Source organism: Lotus japonicus, chromosome 2 (genome assembly GCF_012489685.1).
Source record: "Lotus japonicus ecotype B-129 chromosome 2, LjGifu_v1.2".
Lineage (NCBI taxonomy): Eukaryota > Viridiplantae > Streptophyta > Magnoliopsida > Fabales > Fabaceae > Lotus > Lotus japonicus.
The window spans coordinates 30319751-30335047 of record NC_080042.1 but is presented as its reverse complement, the minus strand read 5'-3'; the positions used below and the strand labels follow the sequence as shown (position 1 = coordinate 30335047).

The window sequence follows — 15297 nt, the reverse complement described above, 5'->3', positions numbered from 1 at the left end:
TAAAGAAAAGTCACATTTCATTGATGTGTGAAGGAAGAAGATGGGATGGGACATACAAACACTAAAGAAAAGAAAAAAAAAGGGGGCCTTAAAACAGCAGCGGCCAACTTTTGACGATGGGGTACGAGATCTCCCCTTCGCCGTCAATCGTGATCCTCATGAGTAAATGGCCGCCGTCGATCAGCTCGAAATGCATTCGAACAGGACGGTTAATTTGGTAGCGGCGGATCACCTTCATTGCGAAGTCCGCCCAGAAATATGCCTCATCAACCGTTCGTTTGATCACGCAATCGAAGCAGTTTCCGGCAGGGTCTGTTATAACAAATTCAGGACGAAGCTCGTGATCCCATTGATCCAAAAAGTTCTTCGGGATGAAGAAAATGGTTTGCTGAAAATGCAGAAAACATGACCGTTCGTCAGAATATCGAAAAATAATGAAGAGAAGCACACAAAAGAAATCAAAGTCATGGGTTTATACCACTTCTCTTTTCCACATGATAGAGAATTGTCTGTCGTTGTATGCCCAGACTGAGCCGTTCTGCATGGTGTTTCAAGTGGTGTATTTTACACAGTAATGAGAAAGATAAGGTTTAGGGTTTGTTGTGAATGTGGTTTACCTTTTTTGGCTGAAAGAGGTCTTTTTATAGTCAAAATGAACACAAGTGTGATTGATGACCCTTGGACTGAAAGTGTGTTTCAGTTTTCAACACGCATGGGCGTGATTTTTCATGCCAAGCCTTTTCCAAGATTTGTAAAAGCAATGTTTTAGCTTCATGAATTTATATAACTTAGTAACCAAAATATGTTTGGGGAAGGTATGTTGTTCATATAATTTTTAAATTACTGTACTCAGTTTATATTTTGATTCATGTTTTTTTATGATTATTTCAGAAGAAAATAATATGTTTAGGTTTTTCATCGTATGAATCTTTATTATGAAGTTAATATTATAAGTTTATGTTTTTTTTTTGAACTCATAAGTTTATGTTAAATCTACTACTAAATATATTCAATAGAGCTTTTATTAATTAACAATATTTATGTTTTTATTTAGTCCTTCTAATTAACAATATTTATATACGATTTTCAAGAATTTGGATCCCCTCGTGTTGATATCTCACATGACCATGTCATGTGATGGAGTGCTAACTTATTGTAACGCCCCGATTTCTCGAGTGTTACACAGTAACTAATTAACCAATTTTCGTAAAGAGTTTTCGTCGATTCACTTATTAATCTTCAATTAATGACAAACCTTTCATTTTACAAAAACTCTTGAAACATAACCTTTCCAAAAAACACGCGGAAGTAACCAACTTCGTAAAACTTTTTAAATAACCAACTGTAAAGAGTACGAAACAAAGGCCTGAATGAAAATAAAGATTACATCAAAACTTGTTCATTCGAATTTAAGCAATAAAATTGTTCGATACCAACACTTCGGAAACTCTCAACCCCAACAGAAAACAAAAGACTCTCAACCCAAACCCTATTCCTTAGCCTCTTCCTCTTCCTCTAAAGTGTAGTCGTCCTCCAGTATTGGCACGTCACGTAGCATCAACTCCCAAGAATGAGTCATCGCCATTATCTTCACGACCATCTACCCCCCCCAAACAAACACATAGCAAACAAGCAGGGTCAGGTCCAACAAAAGAATGATAATGACAAAATCAACAACAACATATATAATATAAGTACATTATATGTCTTTTATGGGAAAGAGTCAGTTACTAACGGAATCTCACTTCACACAACCCACCAAAACTTCCATGGCCATAATCACGATCATCCGCAGATGAACAAATCTCGGAGGGGACTCACCGTACAACCCTCAATCATGTGGGGGGACTCACCGTCCGCCAGACTCACCGTCCGTCCACAGAATCACAAGGCGACCGCAGTCAGCCAATCACGTGGGGACTCACCGTACAACCCACAAAACACCCTCGCGTGCAAGGTACCATCGTTCTCATGGTCCATAGTCCTCACCAGACCTATGTCCAATTATTCACATTTACTTGCAAGCGAGATTATTACACTTTTCTCTTTGTTAAGTCTCTAAAATCAATCCTAGAGTCTTATCATACTCTTTATACAACAACCTTCACAACACAACATTCACGGGTTACAAGGGAATTACGGCTAGGTGAGGGACCCTTGAACCATTAACTCAGAAAATAAATATAATCCACGTAAAGGAACGCAAGAACATTCACTCATGCATAATATATCATCGCAACTTCAACATATTGACAGCAGAAACAACTTTCACAAAAATAGAGCCACAGAATGCATCTTTCAACCAAAAATCACGTATGATACCTTTCTAGAAAGCTATTTTAAATATCTACAACTCTCTAGTTACACACTTGTTCATTTGAGTCCCAGAATTAGGTGATATTAGGCCTTAAAGCTAACTGTCCGGAACAGGAAGACAGCAGGTGTGACAGTTACTAAACACGACCCCCAGATCACATTACTAAACCAAAAATTATGATTTTTATATGTCTGGAAAGATATTTCGAAAATCTACAACTTTCATTTTAATCACTTTTTCATTTGATGACCATAAACAGGTAAAAAGGGGCTCTGAAGTCCGCTGTCCAGTACAGGAAACTGGCAGCGAAACTCCCATGGCTCTATGGTTTTCAAAAATAATTTTCCTTCCTTCCCCTTTGATCATGGAAATCTTGGTACAGCCCCAACAACCCAAATATCTACTCAAAATTTCAGAACCAAACATTTAGCAAGGATCATGTTATAACAAGTGTAAAATAGCGCAAAACTTAACAAATACCATGGCAACTCGCATAAAATCATAGATTCAGATCATAAACAACGTTTGAGGATCATATTCATGGCTTTTCAAGAGAAAAATTCCAGCAAGCAAGCATGTACAGGAAATCATGCAAAAACAGTCCAAAACTCAAGTTGTTTCTCATGGCAATTCATGGCATATTCCCTAAAGAACCTACCCATTCCTAGAACCAGCCCTTACCTTTGTCCTTAGGCTTGAAGAAAAGATGAAAGTGAAGAGCAAGGTTCTGGTTTCTCTCCTCTTCTCCCACGCGTGACCTTCCTCTCTCCCTCTCACTCGCAAACTCCTTCTCTCCCTTGCGCGAACACGTCGACGGTGGTGGGGCTTGGGACGGTGACGGCTAGGGTGCAAGGGGAAAGTTTCTCTCACTCTTTCTCCTCTGTTTTACGTGTTTCAGAAGTGTTCAAGGTTTCTTTCTTCAGAATAGTGTGAAAAGAAACCCTTTCCCTCCCAAGACCCTTCATAGCCTGCGTCCCCTCTCTTGGGCTAGGGTTTGTTTTCTTTCAAGCCCAACCCAAGTCAAAACCCTTGACCCCATCACTTAAGAACTTACTCAGAACTGAAACTAATCAAAAACCTCAGTCCTTTTTAGTAATATCACGATCACACTCGGAATTGAAAGGAAACACATCAATTAAATCCGCTGGTACTGTACAGCCAGGACCATCGTCACTAAACCGATGATATCTCGAGCTACAGAGGTCGGAATGACCTGATTCCACTTCGAGAATTTTCTAGACTTAAAGGGCTACAACTCTCATGAAGGAAGGTTTCCCAAATGAAGTCGTTAAGACCCTCTAAAAATTCGCACACGTTGACAGTTCTAATCTGCCAGCTATCAAACATTAACTAAAACTTCAATTTTATTCGAACTTCCATAAAATTGTTCCAAATTGAACTTAGGGCCTTACAATACCACCCCCCTTAAAATAGTTTCGCCCTCGAAACTTAAGGGTTTACAAATAAATCGGGGTGTGACTCCCGCATCTTATCTTCTAACTCCCAGGTCGCGTCGCCAGTCTCTTGGTTCCACACGACCTTCACTAAAGGTACCTCCTTGTTTCTTAAGCGCTTTACACTTCGATCGACGATCTTGATGGGTGGCATCACCATCGTTAGATCATCCTTCAGCTGTATATCGTCTGGCGTAATCACATGCGAATCATCTGCCATGTACTTCCGCAACTGCGACACATGAAGAACGTCATGGATGTTGGATAGAAAAGGCGGCAACGCAATCCTATACGCCACTGGCCCAACTCGTTCTGTTATCTGGTACGGTCCAATGAATTTTGGAGTAAGCTTCTTAGACTTGATCGCCCTTCCGACACCTGTCATCGGGGTAACCCGTAAGAAGACATGATCTCCAGCTTGGAATTCCAGCTCTTTCCTTCGATTGTCAGCGTAACTCTTCTGACGACTCTGCGAGATCCTCATCTTTTCTTGAATTCGCTTTACTTCTTCGGTGGTTTGCTGAACCAGCTCGGGTCCAATCACTAAGTTCTCCCCATCTTGATGCCAGCACAAAGGCGTCCGACACCTCCGACCATACAAAGCTTCATAAGGTGCCATCCCGATGCTCGCATGAAAGCTGTTGTTTTAGGTGAACTCAATCAGCGGCAACAACTCATCCCAGCTTCCTTTATTATCTAGCACACAAGCTCTTAGCAAATCCTCCAAGGATTGAATAGTCCTTTCAGTTTGCCCATCCGTCTGTGGGTGATAAGCGGAACTCAATCTCAGCTTGGTTCCCAAAGCTTGTTGCAAAGCCCCCCAGAAACGTGAGGTAAACCTCGGGTCTCTGTCCGACACAATGCTAGACGGTACACCATGCAGACGAACAATCTCCGCGATGTAGATTTCTGCTAGTCTCTCCACCTTGTAGTTCAGATTGATCGGCACGAAGTGAGCGGTCTTCGTCAGTCGATCAACCACTACCCAAATTGCATCAAATCTTCTTCGTGTTAGGGGTAACGCCGTCACGAAGTCCATAGAGATGCTATCCCATTTCCACTCCGGAATATCCAACGACTGTAGTTTTCCTGCTGGCTTCTGATGTTCCACCTTAGCCTTCTGACAAGTCAAGCATGTCGACACATACTCAGCTACTTGTTTCTTCATTCCAGGCCACCAGAAATGAACTTTCAGGTCTTGATACATCTTGTTCATCCCCGGGTGAATGCTCAACCTGCTCTTGTGACCTTCATCCAAGATTAATCTTCGCATAGCTGCGTCATTGGGTACACAAACCCGTCCCTTGCAACGTAGTATGTTATCGTTTCCGATAGCGAACTCCGGTGCCTTCCCTTGAGTAACTAGTTTGCGCCACTCAAGTAATCCTTCATCAGTCTCTTGCTTCGATTTGATCTCATCCAAGAGCCCACTCGACACCGTCACCATCCCGAAACTAAGTTTCCCGGGAGCTATCTTCACATCCAAACTCAGATCTCGGAACGCCTCCAATAATTCTAACTCCTTGACCATCAACGAGGATACATGTATAACCTTTCGACTAAGAGCGTCAGCTACCACATTAGTTTTCCCCGGATGATACTGTAGGTCAAACTCGTAATCCTGAAGAAATTCCATCCACCTTCGTTGCCTCATGTTCAGATCCTTCTGATCAAACAAATACTTCAGACTCTTGTGATCACTGTAGATCGTGAACGTACTGCCATACAGGTAATGTCTCCAAATCTTGAGAGCGTATACTATAGCAGCCAACTCCAAATCATGCGTAGGATAATTCTTCTCATGAATCTTCAGCTGTCGCGAGGCATAAGCAATCACTTTCTTCTCCTGCATCATTACACAACCCAACCCATTGTGTGAAGCGTCTCAATAAACGTCATATGGTTCTCCTTCCTTGGGTAAAGCTAGTATCGGTGCAGTAGTCAGTCGCTTCTTCATTTCCTGGAAACTCTCTTCACATTTCTCCGTCCATGCAAAAGGTTGGTTCTTCTTTGTCAACTGAGTCAACGGTGAAGTCAACTTTGCATAATCCTTCACGAAGCGTCTATAGTAGCCAGCAAGTCCAACAAAACTTCTGATGTCGCTTGCTGTCTTAGGTTGTTCCCATGACATGATCGATTCAATCTTGCTGGGGTCAACAGCCACACCCTGACTTGATATGACATGACCTAGGAACTTCACCTCTTCCATCCAGAATTCACACTTCGAGCCATTAGCATATAGCTCCTTCTCCCGCAATACTCCTAGCACTTGACGCAAATGCTCTTCGTGTTCTTCTTTACTCTTCGAGTAAATCAAAATATCGTCAATGAACACCACCACGAACTTGTCCAGGAATGGCCTGAACACTCTGTTCATGTAGTCCATAAATACTGCGGGTGCATTTGTAACTCCAAATGGCATCACGAGATACTCATAATGCCCATAACGAGTTCTGAATGCGGTTTTCTGTATGTCAGCCTCCTTGACACGGATTTGGTGATATCCTGACTTCAGATCTATCTTCGAGAAAACAACAGCTCCCCGAAGTTGATCCATCAAATCATCTATCCGAGGCATCGGGTAACGATTCTTCACTGTCACCTTGTTGAGTTGTCGGTAATCCACACACAATCTGGACCTTCCGTCTTTCTTCTTCACCAACAACACCGGTGCTCCCCATGGCGACACACTTGGTCGGATAAATCCCTTGGAAGAGAGATCCTCCAACTGTTTTGCTAACTCCGTCAACTCTGCTGGTGCCATCCGATAAGGCGCCATTGATATTGGTCCTGTACCCGGTATAATATCAATGGAGAACTCTGTCTCTCTCACTGGCGGTAATCCAGGTACATCCTCCGGAAATACATCCACAAAATCTTGCACCACCAAAATGTTGCGTACGTCGCCGTCGTTCTTCGCCTCAGCTACGATAGAGTTTACGAATGCTGGTGAACCCTTTCCCAAGTTGTACGAATTCAAGTAATCCGTAACGCCAGAATCTGGAAATACTACGGCCTTATTAGCACAATCCAACAGAACGTGATACTGTGCCAACCAGTCCATCCCCAGAATCACATCGAGCTCTTTAAGCCCCAAACAGACGAGGTTCGCAAAGAACTTCCGATCCTCATAAATCAACGGGCATTGCAAGCATGCCGTGCGCGTAACTAATCGATCTGCGGCAGGGGTCGTCACCACCAAATCGAATGGTAAATCAGCAGTTAGCAATCCTAACTTTTTCACACACTCCTCAGCAATGAATGAGTGTGTAGCACCAGAGTCAAATAACACCATTAAAGAAGTTTCAGCGATAACACACGTACCCTGGATAAGGTCATCAGTCACAGCAGCTTGTTCCCCAGACATTGCAAACACACGACCTGGAGCAGAAGGTCGCTTTCCCCTGGCAGCATTCAGCACTGGCTCGGCCTTAGCAGCATCAGGACAGTCTCTCTCAACATGCCCTGGTTTCTGGCACTTCCAACACACATACTCCTTCCCACATTCATTTGAATAGTGTCCCTTCTCGTTGCACTTGTAACAGACGACATCGTCCTTAGGAGCACGTACCACATTCCTTCCAGCAAAAGGCACCCTATCAGTAGGGCGTTGGTAAGGTTTCCTCATCGGAGCCTTGCCCCTGTCAAACCTACCAGCTTGTCTCTGTCCCTCAAACCGTCCGGTCGGCCTCTGTCCAGAACGGATCGGACCTCCACTGTCATACTTGCCCCTCTGACGATTCTTCATCGACTCCACTTCACGAGCTTTCTCCACCAATTGTTGGAAGACTCTGATTCCCAATGGCCTCACAGACTCCTCAATGTCATTCCTCAAACCCCTCATGAATCGGTTGCATAGGTACGCTTCATCCACTCGTACTTGGAAAAAGCGAAAGTGTTTGGACAGGGTCTCCAGTCTTGCAGCATATTCCCCCACGGTCATTAGCCCCTGTCTCAGGTTGAGGAATTGATTCTCCATGTCTTCCCTGGCAGTCTCCGGAAAGTACTTCTCCATGAAAGCCCTTTTGAAGGACTCCCATGTGATGGCCACATTGTTGGCAGTCATCAGCTGTTTGGCGCTCCGCCACCAGTACTCAGCGTCACCCTTCAGCATAAAGGTCGCCAGATTTACCTTCTCAACGTCAGGTGTATGGAGAGCCTCAAAGATTTTCTCCATTTCCTGAATCCAAAGATCAGCTTTCTCGGGCTCCACTTCGCCTTGGAACTTAGGTGGTCCATGACGATTGAAATCAGTTCTCATGCGGATCTGGTCCTGTGCCAGCTCCCTCTCAGCCCGTTGTGCCCTTCTGGCATCCTCCTCAGCTCTCCGGGTGTTCTCTTCAGCTTCCCGTTGAAGCTGTGCCGTGGCCTGAGCAGCAGCAGTGGCAGCCTGCTGGGTCATCACCTGAGCCAGCTGGGCCATTGCTTGAGCAAGCTGAGCATTGGTAGGGTCCTGTCTCGGAGGCATGATGGAAATCCTGCTTTGAAATAGAACCACAACTCAATGTCAGTGCCCTCAAATTAACAAAAAAAAAAAAAAAAAAAAAATATCTAAGTATACAATAAGTAATCTATCCCAAGTATCACGGCAATGATACTATTCAGACAATCACAGCCACGCATACATCTTAGCACACAAGTCTACCCAATCTCACCGCGAAGCTCCAAAAACATCTTTATCAAAAAAAAACAAAACATCAACGAGTTCGGAAACTCGTAAGCCCAAAACCCTTAGTGCTCTGGTTTCTCAACCGCAGCTCTGATACCACAATGTAACGCCCCGATTTCTCGAGTGTTACACAGTAACTAATTAACCAATTTTCGTAAAGAGTTTTCGTCGATTCACTTATTAATCTTCAATTAATGACAAACCTTTCATTTTACAAAAACTCTTGAAACATAACCTTTCCAAAAAACACGCGGAAGTAACCAACTTCGTAAAACTTTTTAAATAACCAACTGTAAAGAGTACGAAACAAAGGCCTGAATGAAAATAAAGATTACATCAAAACTTGTTCATTCGAATTTAAGCAATAAAATTGTTCGATACCAACACTTCGGAAACTCTAAACCCCAACAGAAAACAAAAGACTCTCAACCCAAACCCTATTCCTTAGCCTCTTCCTCTTCCTCTAAAGTGTAGTCGTCCTCCAGTATTGGCACGTCACGTAGCATCAACTCCCAAGAATGAGTCATCGCCATTATCTTCACGACCATCTACCCCCCCCAAACAAACACATAGCAAACAAGCAGGGTCAGGTCCAACAAAAGAATGATAATGACAAAATCAACAACAACATATATAATATAAGTACATTATATGTCTTTTATGGGAAAGAGTCAGTTACTAACGGAATCTCACTTCACACAACCCACCAAAACTTCCATGGCCATAATCACGATCATCCGCAGATGAACAAATCTCGGAGGGGACTCACCGTACAACCCTCAATCATGTGGGGGGACTCACCGTCCGCCAGACTCACCGTCCGTCCACAGAATCACAAGGCGACCGCAGTCAGCCAATCACGTGGGGACTCACCGTACAACCCACAAAACACCCTCGCGTGCAAGGTACCATCGTTCTCATGGTCCATAGTCCTCACCAGACCTATGTCCAATTATTCACATTTACTTGCAAGCGAGTTTATTACACTTTTCTCTTTGTTAAGTCTCTAAAATCAATCCTAGAGTCTTATCATACTCTTTATACAACAACCTTCACAACACAACATTCACGGGTTACAAGGGAATTACGGCTAGGTGAGGGACCCTTGAACCATTAACTCAGAAAATAAATATAATCCACGTAAAGGAACGCAAGAACATTCACTCATGCATAATATATCATCGCAACTTCAACATATTGACAGCAGAAACAACTTTCACAAAAATAGAGCCACAGAATGCATCTTTCAACCAAAAATCACGTATGATACCTTTCTAGAAAGCTATTTTAAATATCTACAACTCTCTAGTTACACACTTGTTCATTTGAGTCCCAGAATTAGGTGATATTAGGCCTTAAAGCTAACTGTCCGGAACAGGAAGACAGCAGGTGTGACAGTTACTAAACACGACCCCCAGATCACATTACTAAACCAAAAATTATGATTTTTATATGTCTGGAAAGATATTTCGAAAATCTACAACTTTCATTTTAATCACTTTTTCATTTGATGACCATAAACAGGTAAAAAGGGGCTCTGAAGTCCGCTGTCCAGTACAGGAAACTGGCAGCGAAACTCCCATGGCTCTATGGTTTTCAAAAATAATTTTCCTTCCTTCCCCTTTGATCATGGCAATCTTGGTACAGCCCCAACAACCCAAATATCTACTCAAAATTTCAGAACCAAACATTTAGCAAGGATCATGTTATAACAAGTGTAAAATAGCGCAAAACTTAACAAATACCATGGCAACTCGCATAAAATCATAGATTCAGATCATAAACAACGTTTGAGGATCATATTCATGGCTTTTCAAGAGAAAAATTCCAGCAAGCAAGCATGTACAGGAAATCATGCAAAAACAGTCCAAAACTCAAGTTGTTTCTCATGGCAATTCATGGCATATTCCCTAAAGAACCTACCCATTCCTAGAACCAGCCCTTACCTTTGTCCTAAGGCTTGAAGAAAAGATGAAAGTGAAGAGCAAGGTTCTGGTTTCTCTCCTCTTCTCCCACGCGTGACCTTCCTCTCTCCCTCTCACTCGCAAACTCCTTCTCTCCCTTGCGCGAACACGTCGACGGTGGTGGGGCATGGGACGGTGACGGCTAGGGTGCAAGGGGAAAGTTTCTCTCACTCTTTCTCCTCTGTTTTACGTGTTTCAGAAGTGTTCAAGGTTTCTTTCTTCAGAATAGTGTGAAAAGAAACCCTTTCCCTCCCAAGACCCTTCATAGCCTGCGTCCCCTCTCTTGGGCTAGGGTTTGTTTTCTTTCAAGCCCAACCCAAGTCAAAACCCTTGACCCCATCACTTAAGAACTTACTCAGAACTGAAACTAATCGAAAACCTCAGTCCTTTTTAGTAATATCACGATCACACTCGGAATTGAAAGGAAACACATCAATTAAATCCGCTGGTACTGTACAGCCAGGACCATCGTCACTAAACCGATGATATCTCGAGCTACAGAGGTCGGAATGACCTGATTCCACTTCGAGAATTGTCTAGACTTAAAGGGCTACAACTCTCATGAAGGAAGTTTTCCCAAATGAAGTCGTTAAGACCCTCTAAAAATTCGCACAAGTTGACAGTTCTAATCTGCCAGCTATCAAACATTAACTAAAACTTCAATTTTATTCGAACTTCCATAAAATTGTTCCAAATTGAACTTAGGGCCTTACACTTATTCTTCTGGAAAAAAATAAAAAAACAATGGAGGAGGGAGGAGAGATTTTAAATAAAGAAATGAGAGAAAATAAAGAGATGTGAAGTGTGATAGTTGATTTGATTGAAAAACAATAGATAAATAGTAAATTAAGATGGAAAATTAGAGGTGGTGTGAGTGGAGCAGAATTATAAATTATTAGATTTAATATATAATGATAATTCATTAACTATTCTTTTGTAAATAAATTTTATATTCCACTTTAATTAATATATCCGTTGTACATGATTTTGAACACATAATGACCTGGTAAAAATTAAGGCAAAAATTAAATGATTTATTCTATCAGGAAAATCCAGATCCTTCGTTGACAAGCTTGAAAATAGAGAACTCAGACCACATCATAATTGCATTGGTCATTGTGCATTGTCTGCGGACACGACTTTTCAAACCCAACTTGAAGATTTCAACGGGTGTCGTTTGAAGCAAGACGATAACTCACATCGTTAGGCAATCATGGTGCTACCCCCCCTAGTGTTTGTGAAGCTCATTAACATGCGGACCAAAAAGCTTACGCTGTAAACTACTAATTTACAAGGTACTACCCTTTTCTTCCCTCTAGCCTGTACATGATCAATTTTTCGTTTTCGACTCAAAGTTCTGTAGGTTAGACTAAATCTGTGTTTGATTTCACATGTCCTTTGGTTCATCTTGGCATCAAACTTTTTTTATGTAAGCATCTTGGCCTCAAACAATCTTCTGTAAGGTAGATTAATTTGGTGTTTGATTCCACATGTATTTCTGTTTTTTCTTTTAATCGTTTTGATGAGAAATCGATGTTCCATTTTCCCGATTAGCTAGGTTGAGTGCATGTTTTATCTGGGTTTGTTATCATTCCTAGTTTAGGAACATTTTCCCCTTTTATTGAATTAGGGATTTAGGGAATTATGTCTTTATTAATTGTTAAATACATTAGTGCTAGTGTAGTATGATTTTCCCCTTATCTGGAAAGAGGGATTTAGGCAATTAGGACTTTCCTTAATTGTTGTATACATTGGTCATGATTTTCTCTTTTCATTTTGTTACATTATGCAACGGCACTATGTTTCTGTTATCTGGATTTAGAGATTGGCGAGACTTAGAGATTATACTTCTGTATATGATTTAGGGATTTAGGGTTCCCATGTATAAATTTCTAAATACGCAGTCTAACACACATGCTCTCATTTTTTTTTGCAGACAATATATCTGAAATGGCTGCCCGAACTATATGCAAACCTTTTTGCTTTGACATGGATGAGGTCGTATCATGGAATTTGCCAGGATCCAGACAAATCGCATCATCATCACTAACATGCATCAACTTTGCCTCGTATGGGGCCATGTATCCGGAGCTGGTTTCAGAATTCTGGGGAGGTGCAACCTTTGATCGCGAATTAGGGTTCTCAGGTGAAGTTGTTGACTATGCATTGTCATTTGACATGCATACTCTTGTTGGGATACTGGGAGCCCGAAGCAGTGGAGCTAAATTTGAAAAGGGCTGGAGACGTGAACTCGACAATGCCGACATCTGCCAAACCCTGTATGGCAGACCATCCATTTCTGATGAGGATGCCACAAACGTTCTCAACCTTACCCCTGCTGCATACCTCGTTCACATAATGTCAGTCAATGTGTTCTGTCCCAGGCTTAACCAACACCAATATGTCCGTGAATTGGATTGTTTCATAATTTATCACGTCCTAAAGAACCGTGAATTAGACCCTGTGGACCTTGTGTATGGGCATTTGAAGCGCATGTGGTCTAACAACAGTCATGGCATTCCTTATGGATTCATGATCACTCGCCTGCTGATGGACATGAGGCCAAGACCATTTGTTCGCTGGTCCCCGATTCGTCGAGAAGACCCTGAGATGATGTCACTTGAATTTCTTGATGGACTTGGGATAAGCATTGAAGCTCCATGGCTTTCTGATGATACCGATCCAGAACCTTCCACAGCATCAGACTCATCTTCTGACCAATCTGTAATATCCTCTTCCCCTGATGCCGTTGTCGAACTCAATTATCGGAAGAGGAAAAGAAATGGCCCTGCATCCAATTCCTGACCTCCTCAGCTCTTTGAATATGGTTCATTTCCACAGTTGGTCATTATTATGATTGGGTGTGTTTTCTTGGCCTGCGACATGTATTAACTTAGCTAACAATTTCCTTATGTTTAGCCCTTTTGTAGCCCCCCCCCCCCAAAGGATGTGTTGGAAGAAACTTCATTTACATTCTGCAATTTTATTATATAATTGTGTTTGATGTTTATCTTCTTGTTTCATTTGTGCATCCAAGCTATAAATATATCAAAATTGAAGAGCGTTACTTTGTAGGCGTACACCATTATATTGTCTCGACTTAGATCTACATTATTTTAACCAAAAAATTAATTTGAAATACCATATTACTAGATATATGGTTTGGAGTACACCTATAGTCCTCCCAATATATTTCATTCTACTTTTTGTTAATAAAAATAATCATTTTAAGAATTTATTTATCTAATAATATGTCAAATCATGAGCTCCATTTAAAATTTTCCTCCTGTAACCAGAAAAATATTTTACACAAAGGATTTAGTTTTTAAATTCATAAAATATATAAATTATATTAACATATTTTTGTACACTTTTTATCAACAACGAAGTAATTTTAACTTTTAAACTTGTATAATTTATAACGTTAATATATAAAATATTATTTAATAAATTTAAATTTATTCAACTTTGGTTATAATTTTTTTTTTTTGCTATTCTTCCTTTAGTTATTTTTAGTAAAAAAAAAAGTAGTGTATAATTTAGGAGTATTTCCACTGGTATGACAAAATATTTGAACCATAAAGGCAGGGCTGAAGATATAAATCATGAAAATTAAGACACACAAAAAAAAATAATACATTTAAACATTTAAATGATGAAGGGCCAAATAGTTTTAGGGTTTGCACTCATCTCTGTCGTTCTTTCCACTCAACTCCGTTGTTCTTTCCACTTCTCATATATGCGTGCAGAGCCTTCACTCGTCCTCTCGCGCGACCACCAACGCATCTTCATCCTCCTCCTTCGGCGCGACTTCCTCTTCCTTTTGATGAAATCCAATTTGATCATGAATGAACTAAAGATGTAGATGTAGAGGAGAATAAGATTGACGGTCGTCATGATGATACTGTGGATGTCATTGAATTAGTTCAAGACAATGGTGAGAATTTGGTCCTTGATCCTAATGTTGGAGGCTCTAAGTCCATCTCATATGAGGAATAACTTGATGGTGATGATGGAGATGATGATTCTAGTTGTGCAATATTTGATGGTGTTGTGAGATTTTAAATTTGGATGTCTAGTGACTTATTTGTTCCTGGTTTTAAGTTTATCCTAACTTGTTTGAATATTTGGTAATTTTATGCATGGTTTTAATTGTCATTGTTGGATAATTTTGATAGTTTTAGTATTATTAGTGTGACTTAATCATTATTATAGTTTTAAAAGTATTATTTTTGCACGAGGGTAATCTCTACGAGATCACGTTACGAGATTACCTCCCATCCACGAGATTAGGTAATCTCTAGAGATTGACAACCATGGAGAAGACATCACCACATCAAGTCGTCGTCGCCTCTTATCTGGGTTTGAGCTATCTCTAAGACTTTATTATGAATTATGCACTCTTCGCACCCTCATGAAGAACAATTTACTAACAACTAAGAAATGCCTATCAAAAAACAATTTTGTCAATAACCCCAATAAAATCAACAAAAAACCCTAATGGCACGTCACATATAACCTAGCAACGCTTAGGGCAACTAACTAAATAGCCTAAGTGCATCAATCAAATGTGAATTCATGAAACGTATTGTATTGTTATTAGCCGACTAGGTTGCAACGATTTTCCGTTCGAAGTGAAATTCCCTCAACCAATATGAGACTATAATCTGTAGATTGATTGCTAAAGTATGAGATACATAAGATTTAATTCATAAGTCATTATTATTACTGATATGCCCTTCATGAAAGATAGACTATTATTTGAAAAATATTTATATTTTGTATTTTTAAATTTGAAATACAAATTAATGGATTATAATCAATTAGGAATGTGACATTATTGAAATGTGGGAATTACAAATATAGACTTAAGTTTTTGGCTCCAATCTAGGA

At 40.8% G+C, this 15297-nt stretch overlaps 1 protein-coding gene and 1 long non-coding RNA gene across 2 annotated transcripts; both read right to left on the bottom strand.

The window, feature by feature from the left end:
* Positions 1-1309: 1309 nt before the first annotated feature.
* LOC130735335 (uncharacterized) lies at positions 1310-3567 on the bottom strand. The gene is made up of 2 exons (XR_009018398.1): positions 2999-3567; positions 1310-1600 (listed from the first exon to the last, which is right to left on the bottom strand). It is a non-coding gene; the product is annotated as an uncharacterized LOC130735335 (long non-coding RNA).
* A 1454-nt stretch (positions 3568-5021) lies between these two features.
* LOC130736322 (uncharacterized) lies at positions 5022-8239 on the bottom strand. The gene is made up of 2 exons (XM_057588160.1): positions 6435-8239; positions 5022-5046 (listed from the first exon to the last, which is right to left on the bottom strand). Exons 1-2 carry the CDS (start codon positions 8237-8239, stop codon positions 5022-5024), a joined length of 1830 nt encoding a protein of 609 aa, XP_057444143.1.
* Positions 8240-15297: the final 7058 nt, after the last annotated feature.